Source organism: Rana temporaria, chromosome 1 (genome assembly GCF_905171775.1).
Source record: "Rana temporaria chromosome 1, aRanTem1.1, whole genome shotgun sequence".
In the NCBI taxonomy this organism is placed as follows: Eukaryota; Metazoa; Chordata; class Amphibia; order Anura; family Ranidae; genus Rana; species Rana temporaria.
Genome location: NC_053489.1, coordinates 629990667 through 630008413, shown reverse-complemented (window position 1 = coordinate 630008413; position 17747 = coordinate 629990667). Strand labels below are relative to the sequence as shown.

Genomic DNA, 17747 nt, shown 5'->3' with positions numbered 1-17747 from the left:
GAAATACAGGAAGAGACCCTTAGTGCATAGAATAAATTACTGTAGGTGATCATGTTGCAGCATGCAGCTGCTGTTTCTAGTGTGTTTTACGGAGAATGCAATTCAAGTACGGACCCTCTTCATCATGGCTGCCAGGTGAAGCTGTCCAGGGGTCAAGTCCTGGGGAAAAAAGTGTGGGACCTCCCACCCAAGATCCACTCCCCACCAAAAAAAAAAAATATACGCTCATATGCATAATTACTAAACCGCATGCTTTGGAAAAATTCCGCGATAACTCGCGGCAGACCTCCGCAATGTCTCCAGGGAACAATGACAAAAGCTCCCAGGAGACATTGCGGCATCGAGGAAGTGACGGAATACCCGCACACTACCCGATGAATCCATATACAGGAAGCGGCCAGTAACATAAAGGATTACTAAGGTTCGCCTGCCACTGATAGTGACTCGAGCTGGGCATCGCCACTTAGTGAAGGATTGGCTCGGCTGCTCTCGGCTGCTCTAGTCCTGCAAAGGGAACTGCGTTCCTGCTGTGAAAAAAGTGCAGGGACTCCGTTCCCACAGGACTTGAGCCCTGAAGCTGTCACATGATAATGGGTGTGCTTTTTGTTTGCCCTATAGTGTTTCTGAAACAAGGGCTACATGGCCATGTTATGAACAAACCTCTGATCCGTTTCCTGGTGATACTCCAGTTGCCATCTTTAGGGATGAGGAATTTGGTTTCCTGATGTTGCCCTTTTTCACATTTCTGCTGGAGTGGAGACCTTACACCTTTTCCAGTGGAGGATGAAGCAGATTTTAATGATATAAAATGTAAAAAAAAACAAAAAAAACATATATAATGTAAATAATATACTATAATACATACATGTGAAAAAAAAATACATTGGTGGTCAGTGGTACCACAAATTTACTGATTTTGTCAGAGAGGTTTCCCATTTAATCAAGTTTTCTGTGTAAAGGGTTTTAATGTAGGCCTTGAGTTTCCTAGTAGTGACACAGCCCAATTTTACTTGGGTATTCACCCAGCTATGTCTGTCTGTTAGTCCGAGTCCACCTGTCCTATTCTGTGTACATCACAGACTGAATGTGTTCATTAGTGTCTACGAGTCCATGCCCATCCATCACAACACGTCTACATTTATATTAATATAGGTTCTTTTAATATAACCTTAAACACCCCCAATTCTTTCTGTATGGATAAACAAGCATCTTAAAGCGGGGGTTCACCCCAAAAAAAAATCTTAACATTACATTCAGGCGAGTTTTTAGAATGACAATCGGGTGTTTTTTTTTAAATCGTTGCTGTACATACCGTTTTATAGATATATATTCACCGCGGCTTCGGGGTATAATCTGCGGGACTGGCCGTTCCTAATTGATTGACATGCTTCCGACCGTCGCATACAGCGCATCACGAGTTGCCGAAAGAAGCCGGACTGCGAGTCGGCTCTATAAGGCGCCTGCGCACCGACGTTCGGCTTCTTTCGGCAACTCGTGACGCGCTGTATGCGACGGTCGGAAGCATGTCAATCAATTAGGAACGCCCTCTGTCACTCTGCACCACACAGAACAGCCCAGTGGGATCCAACACAACAGCAATGGCACCCTAGGGCAAGGCACATGTGTCCTAGTGACAGAACTGGCCCTGTGAACCAAAGTGTTAGGGGAGGAAGGTGTAGGATGTGCAATGTTGAGAAGGGAAAATAATTACAGGTTGGTGTGCAGTAGAGGTTGATAGCATATGTAATTGTTGCAGGAGAGGGGTTATCATGGAATATATACCACGGTGGACTATACATTTATGCTCAAGAGAAGGGGGTGAAGCATCACTGATTTCTAGTGTGATTAACGGAGAATGCATTTCAAGGGCAGACTTCTTCATTATGGCTGCCAGGTGAAGCTGTCACATGATGCTGGTGTGCTTTCTGTTAGGCCCCTTTCACACTGGGGCGGGAGGTGCGGTGGCGGTAAAGCGCCGCTATTTTTGGCGGCGCTTTACTGCTAATTTTGCGGCGCCTGCACCTCTGCAGAGGCACATTGCCGGCGGTATAGCCGTGGTGTCCCATTGATTTCACTGGGCAGGAGCGGTATACACACTGGCAGGAGCGGTATACACACTGCCCCTTCACTGCTCAAAGATGCGGGTAGCAGGACTTTTTTTTACGTCCTGCCAGCGCACCACTCCAGTGGCTTTCACACTGGAGAAACAGCAGCCACTGTTTCAAGTCAGTTTGCAGGCACTATTTATAGCGCAATAGCGCCTGCAAACCGCCCCAGTGTGAAAGGGGTCTTAGTCCTATAGGGGTGGATTTACTAAAGGCAATTTTTGTTTGCACATGATTGGATGATGGAAGCCAGCAGAGCTTTACCACCTTTACTAAGCTCTTGCAAAATGCACAGTATATTTGCCTTTAGTAAATCCCCCCCATTATTACATAGTAGGTGAGGTTGAAAAAAGACACAAGTCCAACCTATGTGTGTGATTATATGTCATTATTACATTGTATGAAGGGAAGTTTCCCCCACTGGGGGTTTTCAAGGCAGCAGGGGTTGGAAGAGATGGAACAAATACATTTGTAAAATTATACTTTATTGGTGGCAACCATGACAAATGGACATTAGTTTTGGTACACGAAATTAAAAGGTCAATACAAAAAATGCACACACAATGTATTACACAACATCATTAGGGTAATACAATGTCGGTAGGTACATGAATATTGACGCGTTTTGACCCGTCAGGGTCTTCTTCAGAAGATATGTTTGCTGTGAGGGAATTGCATTTAATCAATAAATATATCATTTTAAAACATGTTGCTAGCATAGGTAGGCATTACAAAGCATATTTACCAATCACGCTGTATTGAGAAAGATCTCATGACCAGAGGTCCTCTAAAAAAGTCTTCATATGATCCCAAAACAAAGTCCCTCGACCAGCCGATGCTCCACGAGGGGGAGCGTACCCCATCAAACCGTGCGTGGCTTACAAAGAGTCACACCAACAAGAGCAATTTAGCACACCTAGAAAGGCGAGGAGAAGGAGACCACACCTGCAGCAAATTAACAGGGAACATCATAGTGGGTATATAATATTGCACAAACATGGGGTTCTGAAGTTTAGTGCAAAGGTTTAATTATACATACCGTGTTTCCCCGAAAATAAGACCTACCCCGAAAATAAGACCTAGCATTATTTTCCAGGAGGGCTGCAATATAAGCCCTACCCCAAAAATAAGCCCTAGTTTAAAATGCTTGTAAAATCCTATAATCCACTCTATTACAGTATTATACAATGTACATAGGGTTGCCACCTCATCCCTTTAAACCCGAACACATATGAATTACACAGGTTCTGAGGCTAATTTAATGCAGGAAAGGCACCAAGTGAGTTTAATTACCACCTTAATCAGCCACAGAACCTGTGTAATTAATATGTGTTCAGGTTTAAAGGGATGAGGTGGGAACCCTAAATGTTCAATGTGTGTGTTTCTGTAATATAAATGCCGGGAAGAGATCTCCGGCGGGTCACAGAAGCACAGAGTGGCGCTATAATGAAGGTATTTGGCACAATTATATTACAGAAACCACACATTGTACATTATATATAATACTGTAATAGAGTGGATTATAGGATTTTACAAGCATTTTAACTCAGTTCACACTGGGGATTCCTGTCAGGCAGGGGGGAGAGGGGGAGAGAAGGGGGAGCACATTACATGGTAAGACTTACCCCGAAAATAAGCCCTACTGTGTCTTTTATTGCCAAAATTAATATAAGACCCGGGGCTTATTTTCGGGGAAACACGGTAGCTAGAAGTTGAGTCAGGCTCACAAATAAAAAACCACGTGCCTGTATATGGTAAATATATACTAATTAAAGGATAACAATCTGGTAGAGATGTAGTATTCAGAACTAACAATAAAAGATAAGGTAATAGAGTGTATGATAAGGTAGACAATTACACCTGTATCACTCTTATAGAAGAAAGGTTATATGTTTTACAAAAAAATTCTAAATAGAATAATAGGTAAGAACACCACCAGATTAAGAAGGAATTTGAAGATGGGAAAGGGTGAGAGTGAAGCTAGAGAAAAGAAAATGATGAAGGGTGAAGCGTGGTTGGTGGGGGGTGAAAATATGCAGATGGCATTGTAGGAGGCACTTGGCTTTGGCTATCAAAAAGCACTTATTGGACTTAAAAAAACAAAACAAAAAGGGTTTTGTGCAATCAAGGCTCGTTGGTCTAGGGGTATGATTCTCGAGATTCTCTCGAGAGGTCCCGGGTTCAAATCCCGGACGAGCCCATTGTTTAGCATATAACTCTGCATCCCACCAACCACGCTTTACCCTTCATCCTTTTCTCTAGCTTCACTCTTCACCCTTTCCCATCTCACTTTCACATTCCTTCTTAATCTTAATTATTCTATTTAGAAATATTTTGTAAAACATATAACCTTTCTTCTATAAGAGTGATACAGGTGTAATTGTCTACCTTATCATACACTCTATGACCTTATCTTTTGGGCCAGATTCAGGTACACTGTTGTATCTTTGTGCCGGTGTAGCGCATCTCATATGCGCTACGCCAACGTAACATTGAGAGGCAAGCTGAGTATTCACAAAGCACTTGCTCCCATATTTACGCCAGCATAATGTAAATAAGCCGGCGTAAGCAGGTAGTGGGCGTGTTGTATTAAAATGAATCGCGACCCCACGAAATGCATGGCCGTACGAACGGCGCATGCTCAGAATCACGTTGCATATACTACCTAAGATACGACGGCTCAATGCGTACGACGTGAACGTAACTTACACCCAGCCCCATTCACGTACGACTTACGTAAACGACGTAAAATACGACTGCTGTTCCGACGTCCATACCTTAACATGACTTACCCCTGCTTTATGAGGGGTAAACTTACGCCGGACGTACGCCTTACGTAAACGGCGTAGATTACTGCGACAGGCGTAAGTACGTACGTGAATCGGCGTATCTTGCTCATTTACATATTTGAGATTGCTATCCTTTAATTAGTATATATTTACCATATACAGGCACGTGGGTTTTTACTTGTGAGCCTGACTCAACTTCTAGCTATGTATAATTAAACCTTTGCATTAAACTACAGAACCCCATGTTTGTGAAATATTATATACCCACTACAGTGTTCCCTGTTAATTTGCTGCAGGTGTGGTCTTCCTCTCCTTCTCCCCGCCTTTCTAGGTGGTATGAAGAGTTTTTTTAGAGGACCTCTGGTCATGAGATCTTTCTCAGTACAGTGTGATTGGTAAATATGCGTTGTAATGCCTACCTATGCTAGCAACATGTTTTAAAATTATACATTTATTGATTAAATGCAATTCCCTCACAGCAAACATATCTTCTGAAGAAGACCCCGAGGAATCGAAACGCGTCAAGATTCATGTACCTTCCCGACATTGTATTACCCTAATGATGTTGTGTGATACAGTGTGTTTGCATTTGTATTGACCTTTTAATTTTGTGTACCAGAGCTCATTTCTTAAAGGGGTTGTAAAGGTGTTTTTTTCAATTTCCCTTCTAATTTTTTTTTACTTTGTCTGAATTTCTCATTTCCCGTTTCTCCTCAGTAAGCTTTAATCATCCGAGCCATTCTGGCTGGGGGCTAGTCAGCTTGCTTGCCCCCTCCCTTGGGGCTGGGCAAGCTTACTAAGGAGAAACAGGAAGTGAAAAATTCAGACAAAGAAAAAAAAACATTTAGAAAGGAAATTGAAGGAAAGGGTGAGTGAACCAACAATGCACTACCTTAAAGGAGCCTATTTAGAAAATAAAAACGAACCTTTACAACCCATTTAACTGTCAAATGTCCATTTGTCATGGTTGCCACCAATAAAGTATAATTTTACAAATGTATTTGTTCCATTTCTTCCAACTCCTGCTGCCTTGAAAACCCCCAGTGGGGAGAACTTCCCTTCTTGCATTTTTGGGGTACACAGCACTATTTTCTTTTCTCTTAAAAGTGTCATCCCCTTGATTATTACATTGTATATACCTGTATGTTGTGGTCGTTCAGATGCTTATCTAATAGTTTTTTAAAACTATCGGTGCCTCTGCTGAGAACACCGCCTGTGGAAGGGAATTTCACATCCTTGCTGCTCTTACAGTAAAGAACCCTCTTACAGTAAATAATAGTGTTTCTGAAACAAGGGTTACATGGTCATGGTATAAACAAACCTCTGATCTTGGTGATATTCCAGTTGCCATCTTTTGGGATGTGGAGTTTGGTTTCCTGATGTTGCTCTTTTTTCACTTTCTGCTGGAGTGAAGACCTTACACCTTTTCCAGTGGAGGATGAAGCAGATTTGGATGATATAGAAAGTAAATATATGTATATAAGGTAAATAATATACCAAAATAAGAAAACAATGCATTGGTGGTATCACTGGTATCACAAATTAAAAAAAATTCTCGTCTGAGAGGTTTCCTGTCCTGACAGAATGTGAAGGGAAATTTCCTCAACAGGAAATAAAACATGACAGATATAAACCATGACATAGGTTCTAACCCTACCCCGCTCCATCTAAAACAAAATAGAAGGTTATGGCTAGAGTTGGGCTTCAAACTAAAACCATCATCTGTGGCCTCTTGCACTTGCGAAAAAGAGATATGTTATAAAAAATTCAATTTTCCAGTTGTTGTAATAAGTCAGCAGCAGGTCAGTGCCAGCTTTGTTTTCTGGAGAAGGAAGATGTTTAGATGCCCTCAGAGTTTAGGGAGAATACAAGCATGTGTTGTTTGAGACTTCACAGGGAAATAACAGCATACAGAAATTGAAGCCTCCCCATTTATGCATGGCATGGGTGACAGTGACACAGCCTAAATTAAGGACTATGACAGTGGACGATGTAACTTTTTACATTTATGAGTGCCCTTTTTTAAATGAAATGCATTACGCTAAGCTCTTATTGTTAAGTGTTCTTGCATAGCAAGATCACTTATTGTTATCTCACATATATATTATTATTATTATTATAGCCAAATTTAACACCCTAACTCCTCCCACAGTTTTTACACTACATAGACAAGTAATATATACCGAAACATGCGGATTGTGCCCGATTGGTGGGCTATTACTTTGTGGAAGGTTTCGCCAAATCATTCACAAAATATCGTAGTTTTTGTGGCAAAATTTGTCCCATAGGAATGAATAGCGAAACTAGAGTGTGCGCTGACAAAAACTGAAAAATCAGGACATGATTTCTAAACTGCCACCACTCCCTCATTTTCAAGCCCACCTACACAAATATCTTATATCAAAAAGTTCAGCTATCCCTGCTGCCACTACACATGTTCACTGCTAAGCCATAATACTGATCGTTTTCACAATATGACCATTTGTTTGCAACTCACGCCATCCATTGACATCCATTGAAATTACAGTCTAGACACCTAAAATTTGAAGGGCAATATCTAAACTGCGACTGTGCCTTCAGTTTTACATTTCAATGTTTTTATTAAAGAAAAAGAAGTTCAAAAAGGACAGAAATAGCCAGTGTACATAGGCCAATATTCAAGCAGCTACAATAACAAAGACATAAATACAAAAAATATCGAACAAAAACACAAGGAACTTTGTATGATCTATGAATACCAGAGAATAAACAAAAGTCCCAGGAAATTCTCAGGTAGATCTGTTGAGGATATAAAGTCCATCAAATAAAATTAAGAAGTAGAATACGTAGATCCGATCTAACAAAAGGCAGTTCTATTCAACAGTCAGGATCATAACCTTGTGCAAGAACATACAGGAACCTGAGTATAGTCATAGGATCCAACGGAAGGGGGGGGGGGGGTCGAAGAGAAATAATGATTAAGACATAACAGGGAATCTTTATACCAATTCCTGAGAACCTTAAAGCTAAACAAGGTTCCAAAACGACCCAGTATATATTGAATTCAAATAACTTAAAATAAAGATGGGGAGAGAGAGAGAGGAAATAAAAGAGGGTCAGCCCAGAGCTCATTGGGGAACCGAAATATAATGGATATACGGGTCCCAGATTTTATCAAATTTTGTTTATCATTTTAGTTTATCATTAATCATAATCCAGTTGACTTTATTTTTGACATAGTCCAGAGGAATAACCAATTGTTTCCAATGCCGGGCTATTGTTATCCTCGTCGCTAACAGTATATATGTGATTAATTTCATTGATTTCCTGGGCACCCCATCAGGTAATCTATGAAACTGCCACCAAACATGATACATTGTCCCCAATTGACCACAGCGCCTAAAACAGTTAGGCGAAGTGGACGGATGCATTTTGGCCACCCGAGTCGGTAATATATACCAACGTAAAAGCGTTTTATAGTTGGCTTCAATTAACGTGGTATTGATGGAGACTTTAGATAAATATTAGGCCATGTCCTGCCAATCCGATAAATCAATAGTATTCAAGGAAGAAAAAACTGCACTAGTCAAATATTAACATTCAAAGAGAGTACTCAACAGGTTAAAAACAGATTGAGTGTAGAGGGAGGCAGCAGCTAGCATGCAATGCACAAACAATATAGACAACAAGGGGTTAAAGCTGCGCCAATGCACCAAAACTTTCAACTGCACCAAAAGTCCACTGAGACTAAAAGTTATTAAAAACATATGTGTACAGCCCTCGGGGTACACGTTTCACTGTGCACCCAGATAGATCGAATCTTGTACGATATGCTCCTAATCACCACCGTGACTTTCACAAATAATGCACACTCTCTGTGAAGACCCGCCACCAGGTATCAAAGCCGCTTACCAGACAGGGCAAGCTCAGTTTGCAGTCGGCTATAGCCCAGTCGCGGCCTTTAAAGTTGTAGTGAACCCACAGGTTACAGATTCCTGGAACTGGCTTCCTTCACTCCCACAAGCTCCACCAAAAGGTCATGTGTAAACAGAGAGGATGCAACATAGCGTAACTCCGCATAGCATATTTTATAAAAAAAAAAAAAAAGTAAGTTGTACTTACAAAAACACAGATAAAATCAGTCATGTAAAAATTGCTGGCCAGCAAGCGAACGGAGCCCTTCCTCCTCGGCGTGGTGACATCACTACACGTCCTCCCAGACGCGTTTCGTCATAAGACAGACGTTTTCAATGGGATAGGGCGTAGCAGTGAATCACCTTATTTATAGATCCAGACCTCATTGTGAGATGCAAGACAGCGGCAACGAAGACGCCATTTTGACTATGGGCAAAAATGCCAACACCACATGGAAAGTTAGCTAAACGTATGGTGCATCGTCCTAACTAAAAAAAATTAAACTATAGAGCCTCCCTGTAACGGACAGGCACTCCCGCTCACTGGGCTCAATAAGTTTGAAAATAATATTAAAAACCATTGTGTAGATTCGGAATCTCATCCTAAACCCATATAAAGTTATTCCATGTGTATAGATTATAGCGTAAAACCTCCAAACAGTGACACCTACTGGATTGATTGATAATATCCACAAGGGAGGTCAATACATCAACTAACAAGTAAGCATTTCTACATTTCATGCAATTGATACTAGTCAATCTCGTGAAATTATCTTTAGATAAATAACTATTAACTTATTCCTTTTATTCTTAAAACCCACACTAGAGTTCTCCAAAGGGAGATACACTCTATATGTGAAAAAAAACGTGAAAAATGTATTACCCATAGGGAGGAATTATTCAATCCCCTATCACTAGGGAATATGAAAAATTAACATACTACATGTCATTAATTGTGTGTGCAAACCCATCTTTTGAATAAAAGACAGTTTATTACTATATAAATATAGCTGTGAGGGTGAATGTACATAGTCTATGAGAGAAGTATTTTACCCTTCTCAAATTCCTAAAAAGTGAGCTAATTCATATTTAGCTTATAGTTCCTCTAAAATTACCTATACCCCTTAATAGTGTCCAAATTCAATATACTAATTTAGAAACCTTCATAAGTGTGCCCCTTTTAAAAAAAAAAAAAAGATACACCTATGAAAGTTGAAATCTAAAAATATAAGAATAATTTAAAAATTCTAGTGTGTAGATTATATATTCGCCTTGCTGGGTACAGTCCTGCAAGGCGTATGTCGTATACGTGCCTACTGATGCATATCACAACAAGTTTACACAGTAGAAAATACCCAAAACACTCTCAAGCATTGTTTATGAACGCATTAACGTCCGTTTCAATATTCAACCCATGGAGGGCATATGTCTTTAATCGATGTATCCAGGTCATCTCCATCCTGGAGATTTCCCTTACCAAATGACTCCCCCTCCAATTAGGTTTGAACTTGTCGATCCCCAAAAAGAGGGTATTGGACAGGTCTCTATCGTGTTTCAAGAGATAGTGTTTAGAAACCAAATGGTTTTTGAAGCCAGCCAGGATATTGGTAATGTGTTCATTGAGACGGACTTGCAAGGATCGCTTAGTCCATCCCACATATTGCAGGCCACAAAGGCACTGCAGCAAATACACAACTCCAGTAATACATGGTTTTATAGTATACTCGTGACTAGTGGACGTGGAGGTGAACCTCTACACCATCTACACCTGTAGTACCCTGTTAATTGGTCAAAAAACTAATTACTGTTGGGGAATTCAAAACATTAACTGCTATCTGATTCCTCAAGGATTGTACACCCCTAAAGATGACCCTCGGTTGTTTTAAATGGAACTCCTACTGGGAACTGATCCCCCTCCATGGGAACTCTCTCAGCCAGAAGGTCGCCCCTGTTGGTGGCCAGAACCATATTTCTGGCCACCTGCAGGGACTCCATCGAGTAACCTTTCTCCAAGAATCTACCTGTCAATACATCTGCCTGAGTCAGAAAATCTTTGGTATCAGTGCAATTCCTCCTGAGCCTAAGATACTGGCTCTTTGGAACCGCCGTGATCCATGGTTTATGATGGCAGCTGTCGATCGGTATAAAGGAGTTTCTATCTGTTTCTTTAAAGAAAGTCGAGGTCACAAATCGATCCTCTTCGATCCTAATCCTTAAATCAAGATAGTGGATCTCCGATTGGCTGGCTTCATATTTAAGATGTATTCCCCTCTGGTTATTATTCAGAGATGCCATAAAAACAGTCAGTCCTGATGATCACCGGCCCATAGGAGGAGGATTTCATCAATATACCTGGCCCAAAGGGTCACCTGAGGCATATCCCTTGAAAGGATGACATCCTCCTCCCATTTGGCCATGAAAAGGTTTGCCAAACTGGGGGCATATTTGGCCCCCATGGCAACTCCCGTATCCTGCCTATAAAAACTCCCCTCAAACCAAAAATAGTTTGAGGCTGCTGCAAACCTCAAAAGGGTCATAACAAACTCGATCTGTTTCCCCCGGAAGTCCAGACTTTCGTTCCATATAGTGGTGCACTGCATCAAACCCCAATTCATGAGGAATGATGGTATATAGGGATGTTACATCCACGGTTACCATCCACATGCCCACTGTAGGGGAGCATCTAGATAGTAAATTGATAATATGCTTGGAATCTCTAACATAGGAAGGGATCTTCTTCACAAGGGGTTGTAGATAAAAATCAATATATCTGCCCACCCGGGACATGATAGAATCAATTCCACTCACAATGAGACGTCCCGGGGGGCAGACAGGATCCTTATGTAATTTGGGTAGGTAATAAATCGTTGGTGTACGGGGGGCCCAAGGTACCATATATAGCCTTTCTTTAGAGGTAAGGAGATAAAATCCCCTCTTTACCAATAATTTAAGATCTTTCGTATATTTAGTCTTAGGGTCCCCAGGTAACAAAGTGTACGTCTGAGTATCATCCACAATGTTATGCATCTCTCATAAATAGTCAGCCCTATCTAGAACAACAATGCCCCCTCCCTTATCAGCTGGTCTCACTACCAACTCCTTATTATTGCAAAGGGAATCTAATCCTTCCTGAAGGGTTTTATTCAATCTTGCTTTTTTAACCTCCATTACTTCCAAATCCCTTATAAGCACATACCGAAATATTTTAAGGGATGGGGCCAGGGCACCTGGGGGGTTAAACAAGGATGCGTTATGTCCGAGTGGACATATTCATTTACTTTCGCAAAACTAGTGTGTGAAACACCTGTCATGTACATTTTTATGTTCAACTTCCTGATAAATTTATGAATATCCATAAAACGTATGGAATTTATCTAGGCTCTTTGGGGGCGCAAATTTAAGGCCTTTATCCAAGATCGATTTTTCAGAATCGGTGAGTGTTTTAGTACTGAGGTTAAAGATACCCCTTCCTGCTACATTTTTGGTCGCTTTAGCTGCTCTACTCTGACTTCCCCCTCTAGTTCCTCTCCTTGTATTTTTACACCCTGGGTGTAAATGGTTAGATCCATTTGGTTCTGGCGGACCTCGAGAGTTAAAAGGTCTGGTATAAGGTTGGTAAGTGGGGGGGGGGGGGCATAGCCAGCCCTACTGTTCTGTGGGAAATATTGAGACTCGTCAGAGATTAATTCATTCTCTGGTCCCTCTCTATCTCTAAGAGGGTAAAAGGAATTAGACACCGGGACATTATAATCCCAATCCCAATTCAATAGTAATATTCAAGTCTTTTTCCCACTGCATCATATAGGAAAGTTTTGAGTTTGGTTCAGTGAGTAAAGCATAGACTGCAGATATCCGTCCCTTCAATAGGTCCCTTGCCTGGCAAGCCAACTCAAATGTTGTAAGTGTAAGTGGCTCAGTAATAAGATTAAGTTTGCATCTGACAAAGGATATCATTTGATTAAATCTGAATATTTCACTATCAGGTACCTGCATCTTGTCCTTAAAATGTTGGAAAGAATATATCTGATTACCATTAACCACTTCCAGACCTTAGGTGTTTTTCAGATTTGGTGTTTGCAAGACTAAAACAGTTTTTTCTGCTAGAAAATTACTTAAAACCCCCAAACATTAGGAAGAGCCAGACCCCCCTTTAATTTTGGGGAATATAAAATCTGTTTGCTCAGTCGAGGTCTTCTATTACCCCATATTAAACGAAGAACCTCGTCTTGTAGACACTGCAAATCTCCTCTCGGGACAGCCACTGGTAGAGTTCGAAAATAATAGAGTAACCTGGGTAAAAGCGTAATTTTGACAGGGTTAATTCTGCCAAACCATTAGGAATAATCCGCCCAACGGCGAAGATCTGTGCCTTCAATTTTAATATTTCAGAGACATACTTTGTATCAAAATGTAGGTCTGGATCTTGTGATTCTCACAATATAAAGCTCTTCGCCGTAAGAATGACAAGTATTCAGGAGACGCAAAAAACTCTGGTCTGTGCTTAGAGCCTACATAAACATTGGTTTCCTGGCAACGCTGAGGGGAATTATAGCTCCTCCCGCACAGCTCTGAGGGGAATTGTAGCTCCTCCCACACAACGCTAAGGGGAATTGGCTCAGTTATTTGGCTCCGTGAAACTTCTGCATACTTTTAGCTATTAAAACCATTAAACTTTTAAAATGTTCAGCTCTTTCAGCTAATGATGGGACTTCTTCAACTTTTTTTCTATTTATAACGTTTAAAATAGTAAGCTTTTTAACACTTTTTTAACAATGAAGTCAATGAGAGCATGCCGCGTACACACGATTATTTTTCGGCATGTAGAAAAAACAACGTTATTCCAACTTCATCATTAAAACAACGTTGCCCACACACCATAGTTTTAAAAAAATGCTCTAGCTAAGCGCGGTGACGTACCACACGTACGACGGCACTATAAAGGGGAAGTTCCATGCGGATGACGCCACCCTTGGGGCTGCTTTAACCTCCGTGGCGGTATGATTCTGTCTGGAATTGCGTACCAAAAGTGGTACAATTATTTTGCAAGGAAATTTGGCGTTTTATACTGTAGGCCTGCAATTCTTAGGAATAACTCATTTAAATCTGACCAAACAAGAGTCTAGTAGGCATCCCGGGTATGATTTTTTTTTAAAAACAAAATTATAAATTATAATATAATAAATAATTATAAATAATTATAACAAATAATAATATAATTATAATAAAAATTATTCAATAATGTAATCAACTCAAAATCACTGAAATTTGCTCAGTTGCAGAATTGTCGCTGTCACTACTTTTATTTTTTTATGACGAATTTCCCCACAAATCGCTATCGCACAATTCTGCAAGTGATTATAATTTATTATCGCTGTTTTCTAGCTGGTCTAAAACCATTTTTGACATAAAGGGACACTTTTGGTTGCTATGGACAATCTACAGTTTGCAGTCAGAAAAAAATGTTTTTATTATATAAAAAGAACATGTAGGACACTGGGCAGACCACTAGGGACAAGGGGGTGTGTATTTTTTACATAAAGTACTGTAATCTATAAGATTACAGTATACTGTATGTAATGTGTTTGTTTACTTTTTTGAATTTGGCGCCGTTCACGCTCGGGGATACCGCTAAGGAGGTTAACTGATTTTGTGTTAGTAAAAGACGATTCGCGTTTTTTTGTCTGTTACAGCGTGATGAATGTGCTTACTCCATTATGAACGGTAGTTTTACCAGAACGAGCGTTCCCGTCTCATAACTTGCTTCTGAGCATGCGCGGGATTTTAACGTCGTTTTAGCCCACACACGATCATTTTTTAAAACCCGAAAAACTACATTGTTTAAAACGTCGTTAAAAAATTCAGCATGTTCGGAAAAAAATGTATCCTTTTTCAGAACCCGAAAAATGATGTGAAGCCCACACACGATCATTTTAAACGACATTTTTTAAAAACAACGTTTTTTTCATGCCGAAAAATGATCGTGTGTACGCGGCATTAAATCCTTAAAATCTTCTTCTGCTCCCAAAAGTTTCAGCTCCTTCATACTTTCACCTACAGACGCCAAACAAACTTTAAAATGTTCATAACATTTTCAGGTATCCGGCTATATCTTTTCAGTTTGATATCTTTTACAGTTTAAAAAAAAAAAAAACTTTTTTTAAAAATAAAATAATTTTAGAATTTTAGATTTTTTTTTAAACAAATGATTTTATTTATATAAAATCATTTTTGAAATTTTTTTTGGGAAAAAAATAATAAAATAAAATGAAAAGTAAATGTTTTTCGCGCTACTGGTGAGTATATGTAAAATTAGAAGAAGCTGGAGCTAAAAAGCTGCTAGATCTGAAAGTGTTCACTGTACACAAAGATAAATAATGATAAATAGTGATCTTGCGCTAAAGAATACAAATATGTGCAAACTGCAAGAAAGTGACTCAGTGCTTTGCCTGATTACAATAAAAACATGATTAGTGTAAATACATAAACAAATAACTATTCGGTAAAGAAATGTACAGCAAAAGTATACTACATAAAGTATGTGATCAATAGTCCCAAAGTGCACAAAATCGCAACAATGTGCAAAGTACAAAAACGTGCAAAATTGCAAAACGTGCAAAAATATATGGAAAAGCCAAAAATGGATAAGGCCAAGTGTGAAGAATGGTTCAATATAACAACGAACAATAAGGGAATGCAGGATGTAATAAAGTTCTGTTTAAAATAGATGATGGGAACAAACAGGGTCAATCTTCCAATATATCAATGATCTTGATGGATAAGTTTAAAGTTAAAATAGTACCTTTAATAGTTACACACACATAAACATGGACTCTTACAATGTATAAAGAAAACAAGGGCTTGTAGGGTTTAAATGCAGCAAAATGCGCTGTCTTACGGTTCCCTTCGCTCCTTCCAATATGCGGTAGCGCAAGATCACTATTTATCATCAATAAAATAAAAATTTTTTTTTTAAAAAAGTAAATTTTTGAAAAAAACACTTGAAATGTATTTATTTTTTTAAAGAAAAATGTAATAAAATCATTTAAAAAAAATAAAAAAAAAGTTTTTGAAAGAAAAAAACATTAAAACCATACCTACTTTTCCAACTATTCTCACTTCTTCAACATTTTCTTACGGATTTACACAGTTACTCTAGCCACTCCAACCACACAGTTGTAGACTAATGGTGGAAGCAAGAACACTTCACAATTTCCCCAGAAATTGTAGCTTTTCTAGTTCCTATAACAATTACAATGACATTTTACAAACCTGCATGTGTCTTAATGTCATCAACAAATTCCCAGTCTTGATCTGACAGTTCACCGTAGTAAATGTGCTTTAACCTGCATTGTCTGGTTTGCTGCATCGTAATGTCCTCCAAATCTGTAGAATGCACAGAGTATTATTATCCTCCTTAGTAATAAATATGTAATCAAAAGCTAAAAATGCAATTTGCCTGGCTGTGAAGAAGCGAGAAACCCATTCATCTGCAACCCCTAACCGGTATGTGCTACACAAATACAGGAATAAAGACCCAGTGGGTCATGAACAACATAACAACAAGTGAGAGGAAGGAAGGTACATTTTCCCCAAAATACCATACAGAGCGGCATGTCCGTAAAAGAAACAATACATCGTTACATAAGGCAACCAGGTATATGCCAAGTAAAACCAGGAGTGAGTAATCAGGGCCCACGTGCATGGGAAAAGCTTTCAGGGTTTAGGGTGCCATGCAATGAGCCCGAAGTCCCAATGCTGTATGGGCCAGATATTGTAAAGTTTGAGGTATTCTAAGTAAATAGATTTCAGTGAATGTCAGTCAGGCATAGTACGTGTAAGACGGGGCATCAAACTCCCCGCAGGGGGTTCAAATAGGGGGGAGAGAGGGTCTCTGGATGAAGAAAAGGACCAAGAGAGGAGCGAAGGGTGAAGAGGAGCGGGTAAGGGAGTGAAAGAAGAGAGGGAGATGAAAAGAAAGGGGAGAAGGGAAGAGACTGAGGGGAGGGAGGAAAAAAAGAGAAGAAAAAAAAAGGGGGGGGGGGTGTTAGGCAGGTAGGGTGAGGGCAAGGACAGGGTTGGGGCTGAGGTTTGGAGGCTGAAAGGACATGAGAATGGTATGGGGTAGGACAGTGGCATTTTAGAGGGGGGTGGAGGAAAGCAGTGGTTGAGAAGTACAGGGTGGCCCAACCCCCTAGGGGTGCCCTGGCTTTCTCTTCTGCCCCCTCGGTGACAGACCGGATGCTGCACCACTCTTTTTTAATTTCCCCTTTTGTTTTTAAATTACCGTATATACTTGAGTATAAGCCGACCCAAATATAAGCCCGAGGCACCTAATTTTACCACAAAAAGCTGGGAAAACGTATTGACTCGAGTATAAGCCTAGGTTGTCCATGTGCATGCCTCACTGTGTCCATGCCTCACTGTGCCCATGCCTCACTGTGCCCATGACTAGACTGACGTTTAACATAGGAGTCTGTGGAAGGGGTGCCCGGGTATGAAAAAAAAAAATCGGTGCTCCCCAGCCCTAGGTCTCCCAGACAACGAAAGAAATGGGGCTACATGTGTGCCAAGTTCTGGGTCCAGGTAACCTACGACCGGCTGGTACTGGGTCCCCAAAATCACCAGAGAAATGACAGTTTAACATCGGAATCTATGGAAGGGGTGCCCGGCTTTGAAAAATCGGTTCTCCCGGTCGTAGGCCCCTCGGACAACAAACTTTGCACACTTGTAGAGGAAAAGAGGGGCTACATGTATGCCATGTATGTCCAGAGGACCTATGGCCAGCCGGTACCGGGTTCCCAAAGTCTGGGAGATCAGGCACAAAAAGGTGACTCTGAGTATAAGCCGATGGGGGCATTTTCAGCACAAAAAAATGTGTTGAAAAACTCGGCTTATACTCGAGTATATACGGTATCTCAAAGAATCACACCCTACTGCCTTGGTGGTTTAATGGTGATGTT

General features: G+C 40.3%; 1 protein-coding gene across 1 annotated transcript in view; it reads right to left on the bottom strand.

Moving 5' to 3' along the window:
* The window catches only part of LOC120924424 (nuclear body protein SP140-like protein), a 60961-nt gene that overhangs the window by 16849 nt on the left and 26365 nt on the right, over nt 1–17747 (bottom strand). Inside the window, exons 8-10 of the mRNA XM_040335383.1 lie at nt 16057–16170; nt 6216–6317; nt 661–768 (exon numbers count right to left, since the gene is read on the bottom strand). Of these exons, the coding sequence (XP_040191317.1) occupies nt 661–768; nt 6216–6317; nt 16057–16170 (324 nt within the window). The remainder of the gene's footprint in view (nt 1–660; nt 769–6215; nt 6318–16056; nt 16171–17747) is intronic.